This window comes from Dasypus novemcinctus, chromosome 6 (genome assembly GCF_030445035.2).
Source record: "Dasypus novemcinctus isolate mDasNov1 chromosome 6, mDasNov1.1.hap2, whole genome shotgun sequence".
Classification (NCBI taxonomy): domain Eukaryota; kingdom Metazoa; phylum Chordata; class Mammalia; order Cingulata; family Dasypodidae; genus Dasypus; species Dasypus novemcinctus.
The window spans coordinates 16,338,395-16,356,449 of NC_080678.1; the positions used below are offsets into that span (position 1 = coordinate 16,338,395).

At 44.4% G+C, this 18,055-nt stretch overlaps 1 protein-coding gene across 15 annotated transcripts in view; it reads left to right on the forward strand.

Annotated features, from left to right (window-relative positions):
* Positions 1-18,055, forward strand: part of FGFR2 (fibroblast growth factor receptor 2) — a 99,804-nt gene that overhangs the window by 56,508 nt on the left and 25,241 nt on the right. For 6 of the 15 annotated variants that reach the window (XM_004468070.5, XM_004468068.5, XM_004468075.5 and 3 more), the window contains 3 exons: positions 7,054-7,244; positions 9,706-9,850; positions 11,886-12,082. In XM_004468070.5, coding sequence (XP_004468127.1) covers positions 7,054-7,244; positions 9,706-9,850; positions 11,886-12,082 — 533 coding nt within the window. Of the gene's footprint in view, positions 1-7,053; positions 7,245-8,362; positions 8,511-9,705; positions 9,851-11,885; positions 12,089-18,055 lie in introns of all 15 variants that reach the window. The other 9 variants (XM_004468069.5, XM_004468065.5, XM_004468071.5 and 6 more) reach the window with 3 other exon arrangements.

Consider the following 18,055-nt stretch of genomic DNA (forward strand, 5'->3'; position numbering starts at 1 on the left):
GACTTTGGAAATGGTGAAAGTTGATGAAACCTGTCGACGTTATGAGCATGGACATCCTTCCGTGTCAGTGCATATGGATCTCTTTCGTTCTCACTAGCCGCCCATGCTGTCCTGTCACGGATACAGTGTAATTTCTTTAACCCACTCCCCTTTTGGTGGGCATGTAGGTTGTGCACATCCTTTTTGGTTTTCCCATTACCAAAAAGAGCTACAGTGTCAAGCTTGGAAATATTTATTTATTGGGCAGCTGTGTGAGTATTTTTCTAAGACAGATTTCTAGAAGGGCACTAGCTGGGTCTCTTTTGATGGACATCAGCAGAACATGCTAACCCTAAGAAACTTCATTTCGGGTGGAGCTGCCTTTACCTGGGGACTATCCGACGGCCTGGCTTTTGACTTCGTCTTTCAAAATCATTTGAGAGCCAAGGCATTCTAAGTCAGGCCTCAGCCTCTATACCAACAGGGTATGCTTAATTTCTGGATTCTTTTTTTTTTTTTTTTTTTTTTTTAACTTTTCCCACGACAGGAACGGGAACCCAGCCGTTCAGCCCCCAGCTGATAACCGTACATCCCTAAAAAAATACGTTGCATCCCTCTAGCAAGTGGCCGGGGGCTGAGGGCTCTATGATGTAGCCTCACAGTGTGATGGCCCTCAGCTGTGTTTACTCCATCTCCTCAGGAGGGAACTGGGGGAGCTGACGTCTGACTTTTACATCAGCGTCAAATCCAAAGCCTGCTACAGGGAGGGACCTTGGGCAAAGCCTTTGTGCTAGCAGAGAGAAAAGCTCTATTTAGTAAACTGGACAAGGTAAATACACTTAGCTAATTGAGAAGGCAGGTTTTCCGTGACCCTAGGAATATACCTCTACTTGGCGCACCCTGTGGTATTGTGACCTTTGCCATGTCCTCTTTCAAGGAAAGCAAAGGGCATTTTTGAACTTAAATTTGACATAGCTTTGTGGTCACTCAGGAACCTTTAGTTCTGGCTTTCTTTGGCGAAGGCTCAAGCGCTGAGAGTGTCATCACCATTTTGGGGGGAGGAGGGGAATGACACCCGGCTCTGCTCCTGTAATTCACCCAAGAAGGGCCCACACCGACACCCCCCTGCCTGGTAGAAGCTACTCGGCCCCAAGCCAAATGATATAGTCTGTGACATTAATTAGGGAAGGCACTTTGCTTCCACCTGCTTTGGTCTTGCCAGGCCCCTGAGCTCCAGCCGGCCCTTTACTTTGCTCCTTCACGTCATTGAGCAAGCACAAAGGAATTAGTGGTGTTTTGCTTCTAGCATTTCACATGGAGCAGCCTCCACAAGTCATTTTGTGACTTTGGTGCTGGAGGAAAGAAGACACTTCAGTTTTCCAAAACCGAGCTTGCTCCTCAGACGTTGCCGTCTCTGCAAAGAAAGGTGTTTTGGAGGAAGTTAGATTCCCACCCCAATTTGGTAAGACTTTCCAGAGTCAAATTTCCAGACAGAAGGTGCCAACACCTGGGTGACCACACAGCAAAGGGGAAAGAAGAAGAGAGTCTGAGTGAGACGGGAGAAAAGGCAGTGAACCAGTCACCTTCTACCAAAAGGCGAGTTTTGTTTTCAGTCTGAGTAGGGGAATTGATTCATAGTTGAAGAATTCAGTGAAAAATGTTTAATGCCTTGCGAATGGCACTTGGATGGGGACGGGATTAAGTTTAAAAAAATCTTTTGGCAACATATATATGTATATACACACACATCTATGGTATTTATGTATATCTATAACATAAAAATTCCCGTTTTGAAATGTACAATTCAGTGGCATAGATTCCATTCACAGTGTTGTGCGACCATTGTTACCTGCCATTCTCAAAACTTTTTTATCCCCCACACCCACCACCCCAAGCCCTTGGTTACCTCTTAATTTACCTTCTATTTCTATGTATTTCCTTGTTCTAGATATTTCATATAAGTGGAATCATAAAATATTTGGCCTTTTGTGTCTGGCTTCTTTTACTTAACTTGATGTCTTTAAGGTTCATCCATGTCATCACAGGGATCAGCCCTTCATTCATTTTTATGGCTGAATCATGTGAGAGTGGATGAAAATACTGTATTTTGTTTATCCATTCATCTGTCATCGAATGCTTGGATTGTTTCCATCTTTTGGCTATTTGAATAGTGCTACTATGAACATTGGCATACAAATATCTGAGTTTCTTCGATTTTTAAAAAGTGGTAATTCCCAAGTGCCCCGCGTCCCAAGCCATTTCTGTCTCTTCTAGAAGATTCCAAGCCAGTACACCATGACTCTTTCTGAAAGAGCTGTCCTCCTTCCCAGCCTAAGCATACCTTTTTTTTTTTTTTTTAACTGATTATTTTTTGTTCTGACCCTCTTGTATACCAATCTCCAGAGACTAGGGAAAGCTTTGGGAAAACAAAACTCAAGAACGCAACTTGATTTTGCCTGTCTGGTTTGAGCGCATTAGGTGGAGCCTTGACAAGGCAATGAACTCATTCTACTAATTGTAATTAGCGTGAGGTCTTTAGCAGGTTATTGGGCTCCTCAAACTTCAGAGGGCTTTGATCGTCCTTCTAATAAGCATGCCTCATACTAACTGGTTTAGTGCATTTTTATGCAACAAAAGCATCCGCTGCCTACTCTTTAGAAAAGAGCTGGACTAGGCTTTAGAAAAAAGAATTCTCAGTTGTTTTCACTTGTCCTCCAAATCTCAGAATGTTCTTTCCCTATTCAGTCTCTTGGAGTTGCTAAGAAACTGCCATTTTGGAGGAAGGGTAATTAAATTTTGATTTTAATTTAAAGACAGAGCAGGCAAAGTTATCCACGCTCCTTCAGTGAATGGGTGCCTGAGAGCAGTTTCCTGATCAATACTGGGAACTCAGTGTGATTCGAGTCTCTTAAATGTTTTTGCTGTCAGAGGGTGTGGCTCTTGAAATGGTTCTTTGTGGCGAGTGCTGCTTAACTTCTGGGGGAGAAATACTTAGGCGAGCAGGGTGTGCTGGGAAACCAGCGACTCAGGCTTGACTAATTTATAGGTGTAATTTAAGAACTTGGTTCTCCTTGTGATCCCGGGATGCGTGTTTACGGAGCCTGTGGCCATGAGGCTGCTCTGCTCAGTGGACGTTTTTTATGGCCTTTGCCATGTCAGTGCCAGAGGTGTAGATCTGTTATTGAGCAAACATATTATTATGTCCAGAGGAGGACTGACATGTTATAAAGTTTCAATGGTCAATTAGCAGAGATTTATTCTTTGTCACTCAGGTATTTTCCCCCTCGCAGTAATGACCTCTTGGAATGAAGCAGGCCATGTTTTCCTCCTGGCGTTGGTAGTTGGATTGTGGCACCCGACTGCAGAGCAGGCAGGAGAGCTGCAGCCTCGGCGCTGAGGCTCAGCAGCTGGGCCTTCCTCTTTAGTAAAGTGGACTCCTTTGGAGCACCAGAAAGAGGGCCAGAGAGAGAGCGAGAGGGGGAGGATGGCGTTTTCTAGCACTTCTGTCTGTGTTTACTGTGCATTTATTTGGTGGAACCTCATTCCGGCTGTGCAGCCAACTGTCCCATCAGCAACAGCCACACATTCTTTTGGGCAGCTTTCCATTCTGTCTTAATCCAGAATTCACACCCGGGACCTTTAGAATCCCTGTTTTAAAGGTGCCAGTCCCATTTCACATCAGTGTGTACTGGCCATTTGCAACCTGCCGAACTCCAAATAGATATTTTTTAAGACTGCCGTTAAAACACGGCTGAGCTGCGTGTCAGCTCTTCTGTTCTCCATCTATTTATTTCCCCACGTAAAAATCTGTCTTATATACTATCTGAGAGTTAAACATGCTGTATGAGAGCCTTGCCTAACACTGTAAATCCTTCCTGGTGGAGAAGATGGGACTTCCGTTATCACATGGAGAACACGAGATGAGTCAGCTCTGGGCTTCAGTCTTCCATCCAGAGATAAGTCATCGACTAAATCTTTTTTTGACAGTTCTCTGCCCGGAAATTACAAACCTGAGTGGTTCGGTTTGCCCCAGGCCTCGCGAAGGTTCTGGGGAGGGTACAGCAGCTGTCTGGCCCTGGCCGCTGGGGGGCTGCCTGCTCTGCCCACCTCCCATGGGCCGGTGTGCCCAGCCTTGTGGGCTTGATAGCATCTCCATCCTGCTTTTTGGTCTGGATTTTTCAGAAGTTAGGAGTCGAAGCATGCCATCCATGTACTGGTCACTGTTCTTAAGGTACTGGCCGTCACCACGGGAAGGCGGATCCCTGCTGGGTGTGAGCAGGGGGACGTGCTGCCCCCCAGATGCTGGTGTCCTGGGACCTCTCCAGGAGGTTTCAGGCCTCGTTCTCCAACTTGTTTAAGGGCAGAGAATAGGGTTGGGAAGGAAATCAAAGCCTGATGTGGAGAAACGAAACATGAGGCCTACTGACTTTTAAAAAACATTTTAAATAACCTTCTCTAAGGTTTCATTTTATACTGAAGGCAGCTGTAATAAGTTTTGGAAGATGGTGTAAGGTTTCTATTATAGGGAGCTCTGCTTGCAGGGTTTTTTCTTATTATTATTATTTTTTAACCAGAAGTGAGAAAGGGACGAGGGGAGGGGGTGCTGCTGGTGAAGAGGTTATTTTGTATAAGGTGAGAAGTTTTGAAAAGATGAATTCAAAACGGCAAGCGGGTAACATTTGGTATGCCGTAATTTGCAAATGCAATTGCATTAAACCCTGGTGAAGATTTTTTTTTTTTTAAATAGTCCGGATAGCAACAGAATAACTTAATAACTCGAGCTCTGCAGTACTTTGACCGCAAGTAAAACAAGACTACAGCTCTGTAGTGGGCCTGCCAGGGTTGCCCCAGTGACTAAATTGCCGGTCGAAGGCTGGCGCAGGCTAGAGATGTTGGGCTGTGTGAAAGCACTCATTGTTCGCAGGGCATCATTATTTGGTCTTACATGCACAGTGTTTGCTTGTGAAACAATTTATGAGAAACAAGTATGTTTAAGAAAGAGGACTTGGTTTGAAATTCAGTTGATCTGGCTTATGACATTTAAGATTTTATAACAGCTTTGTTTCTAAGAATAAATGTTTAGGTCCACTGTAAATACTAATCAGACCCGCACACGCAGGCACCCCCACACGCCAAACTGGGAAACTGAGCCAGGGAATGAATTGATAGCTAAAGTTCACTTGTCTACGGGAAGGAGTAAGACGTTTCCGTATTTCATTGGCACAAAGGAACATATTTTGTGAGCGTGTTGGCAGTAACCTACCCAGAGGATGGCTTCTCTCTGCAAGCTCCACTGTGTTCACTTTCTGGGTAGGAAGCCTGGTGAGGGGGAAGGAGGGCAAATGTGGATGGGCTTAAATCTCCCTGCCTTTCCCACCTGGATGGCACTGGACTTGGTCGCTGTCACTGCAGGCCTGTGGTGTATCTGCCGAAGAGTCAGGATTCCATGGGAGGCTTTGAAAGGGAATCAGAGCTTCTGAGTTCCTTGCTCAGCCCACGTGGGTGATATTGGGACAGATGAATGACCTCGTTGGGGTTCCAAGATCTTTGTCTTTATAAGGTGAAAATGCAGGTGCTTGTGCAGTGGTGGGAGATTCCGGAACAAAATGTGCTCAGGGTAACCACTAGCACCTTTTCTTTCTTTTTAAAGTTTTTAAAGGCCAGCAACAGGCTTATACAGTAAAATCAATTTGCACATGGTCTGGCTCTTGTCCAACAAATTCCACTAAATGACATTTTAATCTCAGAGGCTCAAATATAGAAAGGCGTAGATAGCTATCATTCTAATTTGCCACTTCCAGCCCAGCGTAGGCGGGCACTCAGGTGTGGCATGGAGAAAGACGTGGTATGTTGTTGGGTTGGCTCGATTTAGAGCCTCATTTCCCTCAGGCATTGTTTCGGCTCGAGGTCAGAAGTAGTGGTACCCGGAGAGGCGGGATGGGGTAGAGAATGGCTGGTGCGGGCATGTGAGGGGGCGTGGAGGAGGCCTGCCTGGGAATGGACTGCCGTGGTCAGGTTTTGTGTGGCTCTGGACAGAGTCGCCGTGTAGGAAGAATCCAGCAAGTTTGTAATTGTGGTGCCTTTGCGTGCAGCATTACACAGCAGGCTGCTCTATTCCTTAATTCTTTGTTGGACCTTGTGGGTAGTGGCTAGCACACCTTGACTCAGTTGCTTCTACAGGGTTTTCTGCAGAGAGCACCTCTTGATTGAAGAGGAAACTTTTCAGGCATAATAGGGAATGCCCTTTTTCTCCCTATAGGGAGAGGTGAGAGCTGGGGAGAAATCTCTAGAAGCCGCCTCTAGGGCCTCCTTGAAGACTGACTACGGCATCACCAAGGTTTGGGAACTGGTGTCTCCCTGTGTCTCTCTCAATCTGAATAAGCTGAGGAATGTCTCTCCATGTATCTAGTACCTGGCATACAGTGGCACTTAATAAATATAAAAAAAAGTGAATGGATGAATAGAGAGTGAATGAGTGGAGTAAATTCCACAGTAAAGAGATGACTCCAGCTGTTCGTTTGATCTGTGCATAACTTTGGCCATCAGCTCTGAGTCTGTTTACTTATTAAACAAGGGATGAAAGTCTTTTCAGAGCCTCTTAAAAATGTGTGGATACGCATGGCAATTGCAGGAGCCATTTTTGTTATTCAGGGTGACCTTAAAGTTAGCTATGCCAGTTTCCCAGGCATTAAGATTATGGTCAAGGTAAGTTTTCAGTATCATCCTAAATGGAATCAATTAAGGACCCATTCTGCCCACCATCATTTTTCTTTTAGACTGATGAAATGAAATCTTTTTTTACCCTTGTTCATTAGATGGCCAGAGCCAGCCAGTAATAACTTAGGGTATATAATAAGTTCTTTTCTCAGCTTTCTAAATCAGTCTTTTTACATGTGTCGTGCTCCGGTGGTCTCCTTTGAAGCTGTTGGGTTGCAGTGTTACTTCAGAGGAGTCAGCCAGCAGACTGAGGCCTTTTTGGCTTGAGTTCACTAATAGCCTCCTGGACAACAGGGCTTATTTATTCGTCTCTCCCCTCCCCGGCCCCGCTCCCCCTTTCTTCCCTCTCTCCTCCAGAGCGATCACCTCACCGGCCCATCCTCCAAGCCGGACTGCCAGCAAATGCCTCCGCGGTGGTTGGTGGCGACGTGGAGTTTGTCTGCAAAGTTTACAGTGATGCCCAGCCCCACATCCAGTGGATCAAGCACGTAGAAAAGAATGGCAGTAAATACGGGCCGGACGGGCTGCCTTACCTGAAGGTTCTAAAGGTGAGGACTTTCTGAATCTGCAGGTACCTGCAACCAGGGTCTCCTGGATGGGTTTGGCCCCAGGTTCTTTGATTTTCTTTAGAATATGAGATGGAATTCTTCCATAGCCCTGGCCAGTAGAGAGTATGGTGAGGCATTAGCAGATCGTTGTGGATGTGATAAAATTTCAGAAGGGAACCGGGAGGTGAGGGAAGGAGTATTAACTAGAGTCAGAACAGTTCAGCTCTTTATCAGCCCTGCGATCTTAGGCGAGCCATGTATAGGCTGAGCTGCACATCTATGGAAACGACGAAAATGAGAATATCTCCCTTACAGGGCAGTTGAGTGGAATAAATAGGAAGGGGTACATGAAAGAGCTTTGCTAACTCTAGGCGTTGGACCAATGTTTATTGTTGCTCTGATGTTGTTTTTCCTTATTATGATATAAGCGTCAGATTTTAGTAGCCACCTTTTAGAAATTACTTAGATTTTCCTTTTGACCAAAACCTCTTACTCTTTGAAATGGAGTCACACTTGCTTTAGGCAGTCACCTTTAGCAATGGTTTCTGTGCTAGTGAAATGTAGAACAGGAACATTTTCTTCCTCCCTGTATTTCTTGTTTGGTTCCTTGGAAGCCCGGTTTTAATCAGCATCAGTCTCTTTGTTTTTTAGATCTGTCTTGTTCTTCAAGATGGTGAGCTCAAGCAGCTGCTAAGTCTGTACAAGTAGTTTTTTTTTAACCCACTGCCTGCCCGTCTCCCACATTTTGTTGCACACAGAGAATATTCTTAGAGCACCTTTCTAGTAGCACCCTAAGAAGCTCAATTAAGAACTCTAACCAATGAGGTGTTCTCTTCAGCTAGCAAAACCAAGGAACAAAAGAGCTGGAAAAAGCTGGACCAACATGGGAACTGCTAGCCCATTCTGCTAGATACTGACACACCCTTCCAGCCTTCTCTGGCAGTCATGTCCATCTGCCACCAGTTACCTATTTTGTTCTTCCTAAACCCACAGCCTTTTAATGCTACTGTTTAGACATAGTGGAGGTTGTTTTCTTGTGGTATGTTGGTGGTGGGGCCATAGGCGGTAGGAAATCCTTCCTGGTTGGCCATTATATTGTTCTCCTGTGTCTGTTCTAGCACTCGGGGATAAATAGTTCCAATGCAGAAGTGCTGGCTCTGTTCAATGTGACTGAGGCGGATGCTGGGGAGTATATATGTAAGGTCTCCAATTATATAGGGCAGGCCAACCAGTCTGCCTGGCTCACTGTCCTGCCCAAACAGCAAGGTAACAACATTTTTGCTTTTTTGTTTTTTTGTTTTTTTTTTTAAAAAGAAAGCTGGATATAGAAGCTGAAAAGACTTGGTGCTTTGGGAGACTGCAGGCAGCTTATAGGATAACTCTGGTGGCCTTGATATATTTATAATAATCTTTCTTTGGTGATGCAGCTGGTATGATGCCAGCAGCCATGGAAAAATGCCCACAATATTCAAAGTACTTGCTCTAATTTCTCCTAAGGATTTTCCTCCACCTCCCACCCAGTTTGTAAGTCGTTCCTTCTGGTTCATCTTGTTTGGGCTGCACATTTCCCATCATGACTGCACATAAACACCTCCTTGCCGACTGGATTCATTGCATTTGTGTATTAGCAGAGTTAAGATCCGCTTCTACCCCCACATTTTTGGAAATATCAGCATGATATAATCTGTCCAACAAAGCATCATTTCCTTGGTGGCATAACTGATACATATGAGATACCCTCATTGACTTTGCTATCCCACATTTGAGGGCACTTCATCTTAATGTGAATGGACTGCTGGATGTTACTAAAAGCAGAAGTTTGACTTTCTTAGTTTGTCCTGACCCGCATTCAAATGCTTATGTTAAAATACCAAAAACATAAACAAAAAAGCCCAGTTTCATTATTGCCAAGATCACACTTCCTTCCATTTTCTTTTGATGCTGTCTAGTTCAAGACAAATATGCAGGAGTAGAAATAACCAAGGCCTGGCAAGAGAGGCCCTTGCCCTCCTGGTTAGGTCCTGCAAACCTTGTGCTTATCTTCAGTATTTTGTTAACAAAACAATTTAAGGAACCTCCCTTTTCTCAAGGTGGGAATCTGCAGCCAACAGGACTTGAAGCCAGCCTGGCCTTCTGGGCGCTACACTTTCAGAGAACCACCCCTTAATTTGAAATAAAGAAAGGGCAAAGAAAACCGATGGCTGTGGGCTGATTTTTCCATGCATTTGATTGTGTGCATGTCTAGGCGGTGGCGCCGGTGTGGTGGCGGGTCTGTGGAGGTCGCTGGTCAATGTTGGTCAATGTCTCTCTGTTGTGGGCTTTGTGGACGGGCTGCAGTCGGAATCTCCTGGTGGCCCAGCACCTGCCGAAGCCCCCGGTGCGACGCCTCATGGTTCCGTGACCCCCTCCACAACCATTCCTGTGTCGTCTAGCCTGTTCTCTTGCTTCCCTTGTTTTCTAGGCCGCCGGTGTTAACACCACGGACAAAGAGATTGAGGTTCTCTATATTCGGAATGTAACTTTTGAGGATGCTGGGGAATATACGTGCTTGGCGGGTAATTCTATTGGGATATCCTTTCACTCTGCATGGTTGACAGTTCTGCCAGGTATATACTACTCTTTCCATGGTTTTTTCCCTTTTCTTGGTTGATTGCTATGAAATAAGCACAGCTTCTGTTCTTAGAAATGGCCCTTTTGTCCCTGCATAATGATAAGAAATTGTTTAAAATTATCCCCCAAGAGTAAGAAAGTTGCTCTGGAGATTCAATTACAATGAGATCCCACAACTCCCATTGCTGAGCTGATGGAGTAAAATCTCACCCTCAAAGCTGAAAGGGATCTTGTAGTATTTCTAGTGAGTCATCGAGTCAGTGCACGAATTAGCACTTACCCCTTTCTTTGAAGGAAGAAGTTGGAATTACTTTGTCAGATTCAAAGTAGTTTTGTGCTCATTTCTTCCATTTTGCTCAAATCCCTCACCTGTTTTTATTACCTTCATTCCACTTTCTATTTTAATAAGATGTAAATAGACGACGAATGTTTTGAGGTGCCTGGTGAGAAGCACCTTGCAACACGGGATATACAGAAGCAGTGTGTCACCCGCCTTGGGAATAAGTGGCTCATTGCATGCTGCAATAGAATGAACTGTCAGCTTGCTTTTACTGCAAAGCATGCTCCTGGCATGTTGGGCTTGATGTTATTTCTTTCCTACAGAGAAATCAACATCACTGACGCTCTATTGCGTGACCGTTGCTACCATCTAATCTTTAATCGATATCTGTCCTCAGAAAACTTTCTTGGTAATCACTGTCTGCTCTGATGCCTCTGCCTCTTCGTTACTTCCTCTGTGAAACTGCATAGACTATGGATTGCTAGCTCATGATGTTCCACTCCAGTTATTAATTCCTTATTTTTAGACTACTATGCCTACCTGCATGCTTATTTTATATCTAGTAAAAATTGATTGTTTTGAGCTGTGCTGCTGAGAGTTTTGACTATCTTGCAAATATTTTTTCTAATTAAAATGTATAAACTTAAAGTAATACCATTGCATCCGTTTTTCCTTTTGTTGTGAATCTGCACTGTGAATATTTGCTTTTAAGCAACTAGATGCCTCTTAGGTGGAATTTGCTTTTACTTGCAGTTGTGCATTTGCTGAGAGCCTAATTGGCCCTTCTTAACCAATTTGCCTGACAGTCCTAGCATGTTAACTAAGAATGCAATCTGAGAAAACTGTTACTGAGAAATACACTGCTTATAGACTGACCGTTGAGGATTGAAGAGGGAGAAGACGTTCTTGGATGTTTATGTAGGAACATGCTAAATGTATTAAATATGTATATACACATATGCAATACCGTTTATAATTTTTCATGAAAAGTTATAGTGGCATGTCAGTAGAGTCAGCTACATGAAAATGTAAACGGTCATTGATTTAAGGTTTATTAAAATATTTTTACATTATGGACATAATGAGTGTATTCTAGGCAATTCAGTTTTTTAATTGAATGCATTTGTTTAGTTGAGTAATATGCTGATGCTATTAAGGAATTCAAGACTTTTTTGGATAACCTCCTAGATGAATATTTATTTCATTTCATAAGGAACTGTTTTCATCTGGGGTACACCATCATGCCACATCTTCCATGGGAAGAACCTGTCCCAATAAGATTGAAGCATTGTCCCTATTTTTTCAGAATCAAAAGCGGGCATCATTCATATTTAAGAATTTTTTATTTGGTGTGCATCAGAGACAATCACAAAAGATAATCGTTTTGCCTTGGGAGCAATTGGTTATTCTACTGTGCCCAGATGCCTAGCAGGAAGTGGCTTCCTTGCCTGCCCAAGGTTACTTGATGGTAACCTTCAGTGGATTGCAGGTGCCCACTGAGGTTAGATGCAGTGACTGCCCGGGCCCTGCTGATGAAGTGAGGACCGCTTGGTTATTCGCCTGGATCTGGAAGAGGCCCTTGGCAGGCCAATGGTCCAGACCACCCTGCATTGCACTGAGTTACTGGGGGCCCACCTTGTCTCAGGAATGGTCATCTTTTGATCCCTTTAGTTGCAGTGTGATACGGTCAGTCTGGTGTCCTCACTCTATGACCTGCTTATCTATTCCTCTCCCTGTGATCCGCAATCTAGCTCCTGTAAGAGAAAAGGAGATTACGTCTTCCCCAGATTACCTGGAGATAGCCATTTACTGCATAGGGGTCTTCTTAATTGCCTGTATGGTGGTGACGGTCATCCTGTGCCGAATGAAGACAACGACCAAGAAGCCGGATTTCGGTAGCCAGCCAGCTGTGCATAAGCTGACCAAACGCATCCCCCTGCGGAGACAGGTAACAGAAAGTAGATAAAGAGTTTAAAGAAATTTACTCCTTCCCCAATGACCCAGCCAGCTCTTGGTTCTCTTTCTCTGCTTTGATATGATACACTTCTTTGAGCTTCAACATGCAAGTGGTTCCCGTGTGCTGCTCGTTGGCAGTTCGACTAGTGTTTGAAACTTGCAGACTTAAGTTGCCAAGCATCATTGCGATCCACCAGAGTCCAGTTCCGAGGGCGAGAAAGGACAAGGGTGTGCGAGTCAGAGAGTTAATCAGCAGGAATGGAAATAACATAGAGAGGAAATGCCCTCCTTATGTGTTTGATGACACTTAAATTCACTGGGTCTCTATGTGGCATAGGCCATTTTTGTCCTCTGAGATCTAATGCTTTTTTTGGAGACAGGCATGACTATTTGGATGGGGCTCATGCCACTCTTTGGCTTTTCAAAATCAAGGTCAGAAACCTACATCTTGAGGTGAATCTGAATTACTGCTTAATTTAATCCAGCTCTTGATGTATTTTGAAAAATCGAAGCTGAAGTTTGGCTTAACTTCTCAAATTCTTAAAATAGGATTTATGTACATATTATGTAGTTGTTAGTAATTCACAGGTGTGTTGGCCATTGATTGAGGGAGAAGAATGATTTTTATATGAAACTGGCAACAGATTGTTTTTAACTTCATGCTTGATCTTTGGTGGGTCTTTTTTGCTTGAATGTGGCTCTTGATTGGTTTAGTTTTCCTCTGGAGAGATGGGACAAGACAGAGCTTCCCTCTCTGTCATTAAGCAAAGCCCTGCATGGGTGGGTGGGAGAGGAAATGCTTGGACTCTTTCCTCTTCTGAAGTACCTTCTCAGAATTGGAATGAGAAGACAAATGAGTGCAAAGTTACAAAAGTATTTGGAATTTGGTTCCCATAAAGGCTTTTTTTTTTTTTTTTTAATTGCTCAGTAAAAATGGCTCACTCACTAGCTCAATTTCAGTGTGTATTTAGGTAGAATTTACTGGGTGCTTGTTAAAGTTGCAGGTTCCTTAGTCCCAATCCCAGAGATTCTGGTTCTGTAGGCCTTGGGTGGGGTCAGGTATCTGCATTTTAAACAAGTCCCAGGCTGATTCTAAAAAGCTCTTTGAGAAACCCTGGGTTATTCCCAGCCTTGTCTCTCCTGGGGCTTCCGGTGGCATTTTCTGGACCAGGCATCAGAAAGGCTTGGGAGCCAGGTGGTCTCTGTGGTTTTGACATGGAATTGGCTCTTCTCCACCTAGCTCCAAACCTCAGTCTGAATAAGTCCTTGATAGTTTCTTTGAGGCCATGTATCAAGTAGGTCTTTTCTCATGAATGGTGAGCCAAGAATTTGGAGTGTGCGTCAAAGGCAGCCAATTGACCACATGGTGCCAAGAGCAAGGGGAAAGGGGGGCCTGCTGGGTCACTCCTGCCACCCTACTGCCATTCCTGGGGCCAGGCAAGCAACAATGGGGCCAGTTGACTGACTGGTCTTTGGGAAAGTCCAGTCCTCAGGTGACTCTTTCAGAGCCAGATAGAACTGTGACTCAGAGTCTTTATGTGAAATGGAACCATAGCAGCCAACCCAGAAAGAAGCTTCTTTTGGTGAGCCTACTAGTCTTCATACAAGTCGCCAGGGCTGTGGCTGGATAGCCAGAGGCTATTGTTGAACAGCCTTTGCACATCCATGACCTTAACTTTCTGGGTTTCCCACACATCAGTTAGGGGAGAGGGCGAGGCAAAGGAAACAGAGGATGCTTGTTAAGGAGGCATGTGGTATTGCTGGGTTTACTGAATGGTTTTTCATTGAGAATGTCAGGGTCCTGGGAGCTAGAAGCGTCCATAGATAGGATGGAGATTTCAGTGGTCTTATATGTTGGGTCTCCTCGATGGGGAGACCTCCACGTGCATGCATGCTCACACTCTTTCCCACCACCGTCAATATCTCAGAATGTTGCTACAGAGTGGTTGTCACAGACTTTAGTTTCACCATCCCTGCTACTTGATACAGGTAGACTGAAACCCAGAGAAAAATTAAGGGAAGCCATGGGCATCTTTTATAATAGTATCTTCGAGGTAAACGACATATTTCCAAGGACTTCATGAACAGAAGAAAGATGAGGGGGGCTCATGTGACTCATGAGCCAGGTCTTTGGGGTCATGTGTTCATGATCATTAAAAACCCTGAATTCCAGGAAGAGAAGTTCCACTTTCTAGAAGCTCAGTTACTACCCAGCAGCTGAACATCACCATCTCCGAACATTCTCTTTATTTTAGTCAATCAAGTGGTGTAAAGAAACTTCGCTGGTTCCAGAAAATATTTGGATAATTAGAGTGGTCATGGATGGCTTAACTGGAATCTGCCCTTTGATGTGGTGCCTCGCCCCATTTGCTCCTCTCTTCTCCCAGCCTCTGACAGTCATACCATCTTGACTAAGATCTGACCTGGATCTTGGCTGACATGGTCTACATGAAGCGAGCTGCCCAGGACTGGTCTGTCCTTGCTCTAACAGGTTTATACCTGGAGTCCTGGCGGGGGGAGGTTTGGGGAAGGCAATGACATGCTGAAGGAGAACAGCGGTGTCTGGTAAACCTGGTTGCCTAGTTATCTGAATTTTGTTATGGGGCAGAAAACACCCCACAACCCAAACCCAGAAACGTCTTGAACCTCTAGAAGCATTTTGTTTGTCCATGGGAGTGTGGGCAGGGTTTATAGCAGAAGGACAGTAACTCCAGAGCCTTCTTTTCTGGTTTGGACTGGGAATGTGGATTCAAGGCTTCTGAGACAAATGCTTTCTCTGGTAGACTGTGGCCTAAGAGCATGTGCAGGTCCTTAGGAATAAACACGAATTCTCACCCCTCTCCAGGCGTGCCTTTGCTTCTGCCTGCGAGGCCTCCTCTAGCTGTTTAGCCTAATCTCGTCTAAAGAGGGACCACTATTTCTTGGTGGCCCTTTAAAAAGGAAAGAAAAAACGATTTCCTTGCTTAATCTCCCATATGTACTGTGAAAGAGACGAAAAGCACATTTAGTTAAAAGCTTGATTTATGGCACGTGGTAAAGAGATTCCGGAAAGTGAGGAAACTGAATTGGAAACTGAAATAAAGACCAAAAAAAAAAAAAAAAGCCTGCCAGGATTTGGGAATGGAAAAACAGTTGACTAGTGAGTAGGTTTTATTGTTTGTAAATAATGTACATATTATAAGCAATAGGATATTTTGATATTATTGGATGAATATTTGATAGAGAGGCTTACGATGGTCCAAAAGGAAAAAAAGAAAAAGGATAATCTAATAGTGTTGAAGAAGTAGGATTTCAGAGATGGGCAACAGGAATTATTTGAAAATTGTGTTGAAACATGACTTTCCATGACGGAATTGGCAGTAAGGGATCGAGCCAAGGCCTTGAAACATGTTAGCTCTCAGAGTAAAACAGTGAAGAGAAAGCCAGTCATATTTTACAGCCCCAGAGGGGATTTAAAAAGTGTAATAAAAGCGCATGGAGGTAAAATTAAGATATACCTCAGCAGACATGGAGATAGAATTCTGTCTTTTCTTATACTTTTGGTATTTTTTTACCTTTTCTCCCTTTGTGATTTTACAAAAGTACTTTCCAGATTTAATCTGAACTTGTCTATTTCATCAGAACAAAATTTCCATAAGCAATCCCTTCTGTAAATAAAACATTTGTTTTTTATAATAATGATGACAACAAAGTTTGTAAAGGTTTTTCCATTTTCAGAGCTCTCCCATAAACATTGTTGAGACATTCTGGCTGGGGGAAGGTGTGTATGTGTGAACTTTTGCCAGGGGTGTGTGGCTCAAGATTCCTTTTCGGTCAGAGGTTAGCTGCAGAGTAGTTAACTTCAGAAGAACATTAAGTTTTTCTGTTAAACAGCCCCTAAGCCATACTCATCGTTAGGACTGGTTTACTCTCCCATTTTCCTCCTGGCCCCTGACCGTCCCTGACTCCTGGGCTCTTTATTTCTGGGACAAAGCGGTTTGTTCTCTGGCTCTGACTCTCCAGCTCGTCCTGGCTGTGAGCAGAGGGCCCCATCTTCCCAATCAAATGCACCCTTTAAGAAGCATCCTGAACAAAGCCTTCCCTCTGAGAATCCTGCAGTCAGCCCTGAACATCAGTGGGTTTTCTTCTTTCCCCGTTGTCCACAGTATGATGGTGTCTTATGCTCAGGATAACGCTGGGCTGCAAACACTCCCAACTTTTGCCCATATGTCCCCTCGGATGTGGGTAACCAATGATTCTAAAGCAACTGAAACACTTTCACCACGCTGGAAGCAGTTATTAGCTGAACTCTGACCACAGGCCAGGCCCATGGAGAGTATCACCTCAGCGCATCCTCACCTGAGCTCTGCGAGGCAGGAACGGCTCCCTCTTCCTTTCTACAGAAGAGAAAACTTGGGCTTAGGAAGGTTAAGCGACTTCCCGAAGCCACACGATCGGTCAGGGTTGGCCCTGGGATGCGGACCCCAGCAGGCAGACTGCACAGCCCCTTGTGGTTGCAGGTGGGTGGGGTGCAGCCAGCCCAAGGGGGTCTCACATCACAAGCAGTTAGCAGGGGAAGGGCAGCACGGATCGCTGGGACACCAGCATCGAATGAGGCCAAGATGCCACCAAACCCCACCTGGCAGCAGAAGGAAGGATGAAAGCAATGGTCTTGACATTTTTAACTCATTTCAGGAGTCGGCGTATTTTACTTTCCGTAAGACTCAAGTATATGTCCCTCGTGTTCTTTCCCCCCTTTAATCTTTATTTTTTAAAAATGTATTTAGTGTTTAAGAAAATAATTCTGAAACATAAAAGGAATGTATAGACATGGTAATAAAATTCAAATGATCTAGAAAGTTCTGAAATAAATATTTTCTGTCCCTTTCCCTGGTCCCTAATCTCCTCCACAAAGGTAACCACTGCTAAGTCTTTTAAGCTGCTTTCCCACATCACACTCTGTAAGTTTCACTGATGAGAGGAGAGGATTTGTAGGAACAAGGCACAGAAGCTTGGCCGTGTCTCTGCTTTCTGGTTGTTCACTTCACCCAGAACTGTTCCCCAAAGTGATTTTCCAGTCCGTTTCCCCTCATCTCCATTGAACATGTATACTGTGCACCCTGAGAGTGGAATTCTGGTAACTCTGTGGATCAAGTAATTATGTCTGCTGCTGGCCGGACAGAGGGTGGTCTTGACTGTGTAATCTGCCTGACCTCAGCTATTGGGGGCCTGGATTGTCTTACCTCACTATAGGTTGGGTTTTCCAGTTTGGTTAGACCTTCTTGCTTATGATCTTCAAGAACAAGTTCCCACTACAGTGGTAATTCTTGCCTGTGCACCTGGAAGAACTTTCCAGAAGACCTTTTTTTTTTCTTCGAAAACACCAGCCTTCCGGTGTCCTTTTGCATCCACAGCACATGGCCCTGCTGCAGAATGAGTTAGGTGGGCATTAGGATTTGGGGAAGCTTCTTCGGCCAAGTCTATCTCCCGTGGCAGTCTTGATGATGCTCCTGAAAATTTCTGGAATCCGATGTGTCCTGAAGATGAGGCTGGCTCCTCTGCTGTGAGGTTGGACACTGGTGGAGTCTGCGATTACCTTGAATAAAGGGAGGTGGAGAACTGGCCAGTCAGCTCCCTGCGTTTGTTGGCATCTAACCTCGGAGTCCTGCCTGGTCCTTGTCATCCGCGGGCAGCAGGGGTGAATTCCATAGGAGTGTACACATTTACCTTATTTCTTGTTCTGCTTGCTTCTGCCATTTGTTGTTGCCAGCGGACGCTTGGGTATGTAGCCCTAATCCATCCATGAGGCCCCTTGCAACTCTCAAATGAATGGCTTTCACTTCCTTTTTTTTTTTTTTTATACAATGCGCACAATGATAAACCTGACTCATAATATCTGTACAGTAAAATTTAAGAATAATTCCCCCTGCTAAAAGACAGCCCAGAAAACTCAGAAATAAGTTCCTATACACTTAAAAAGACTCTG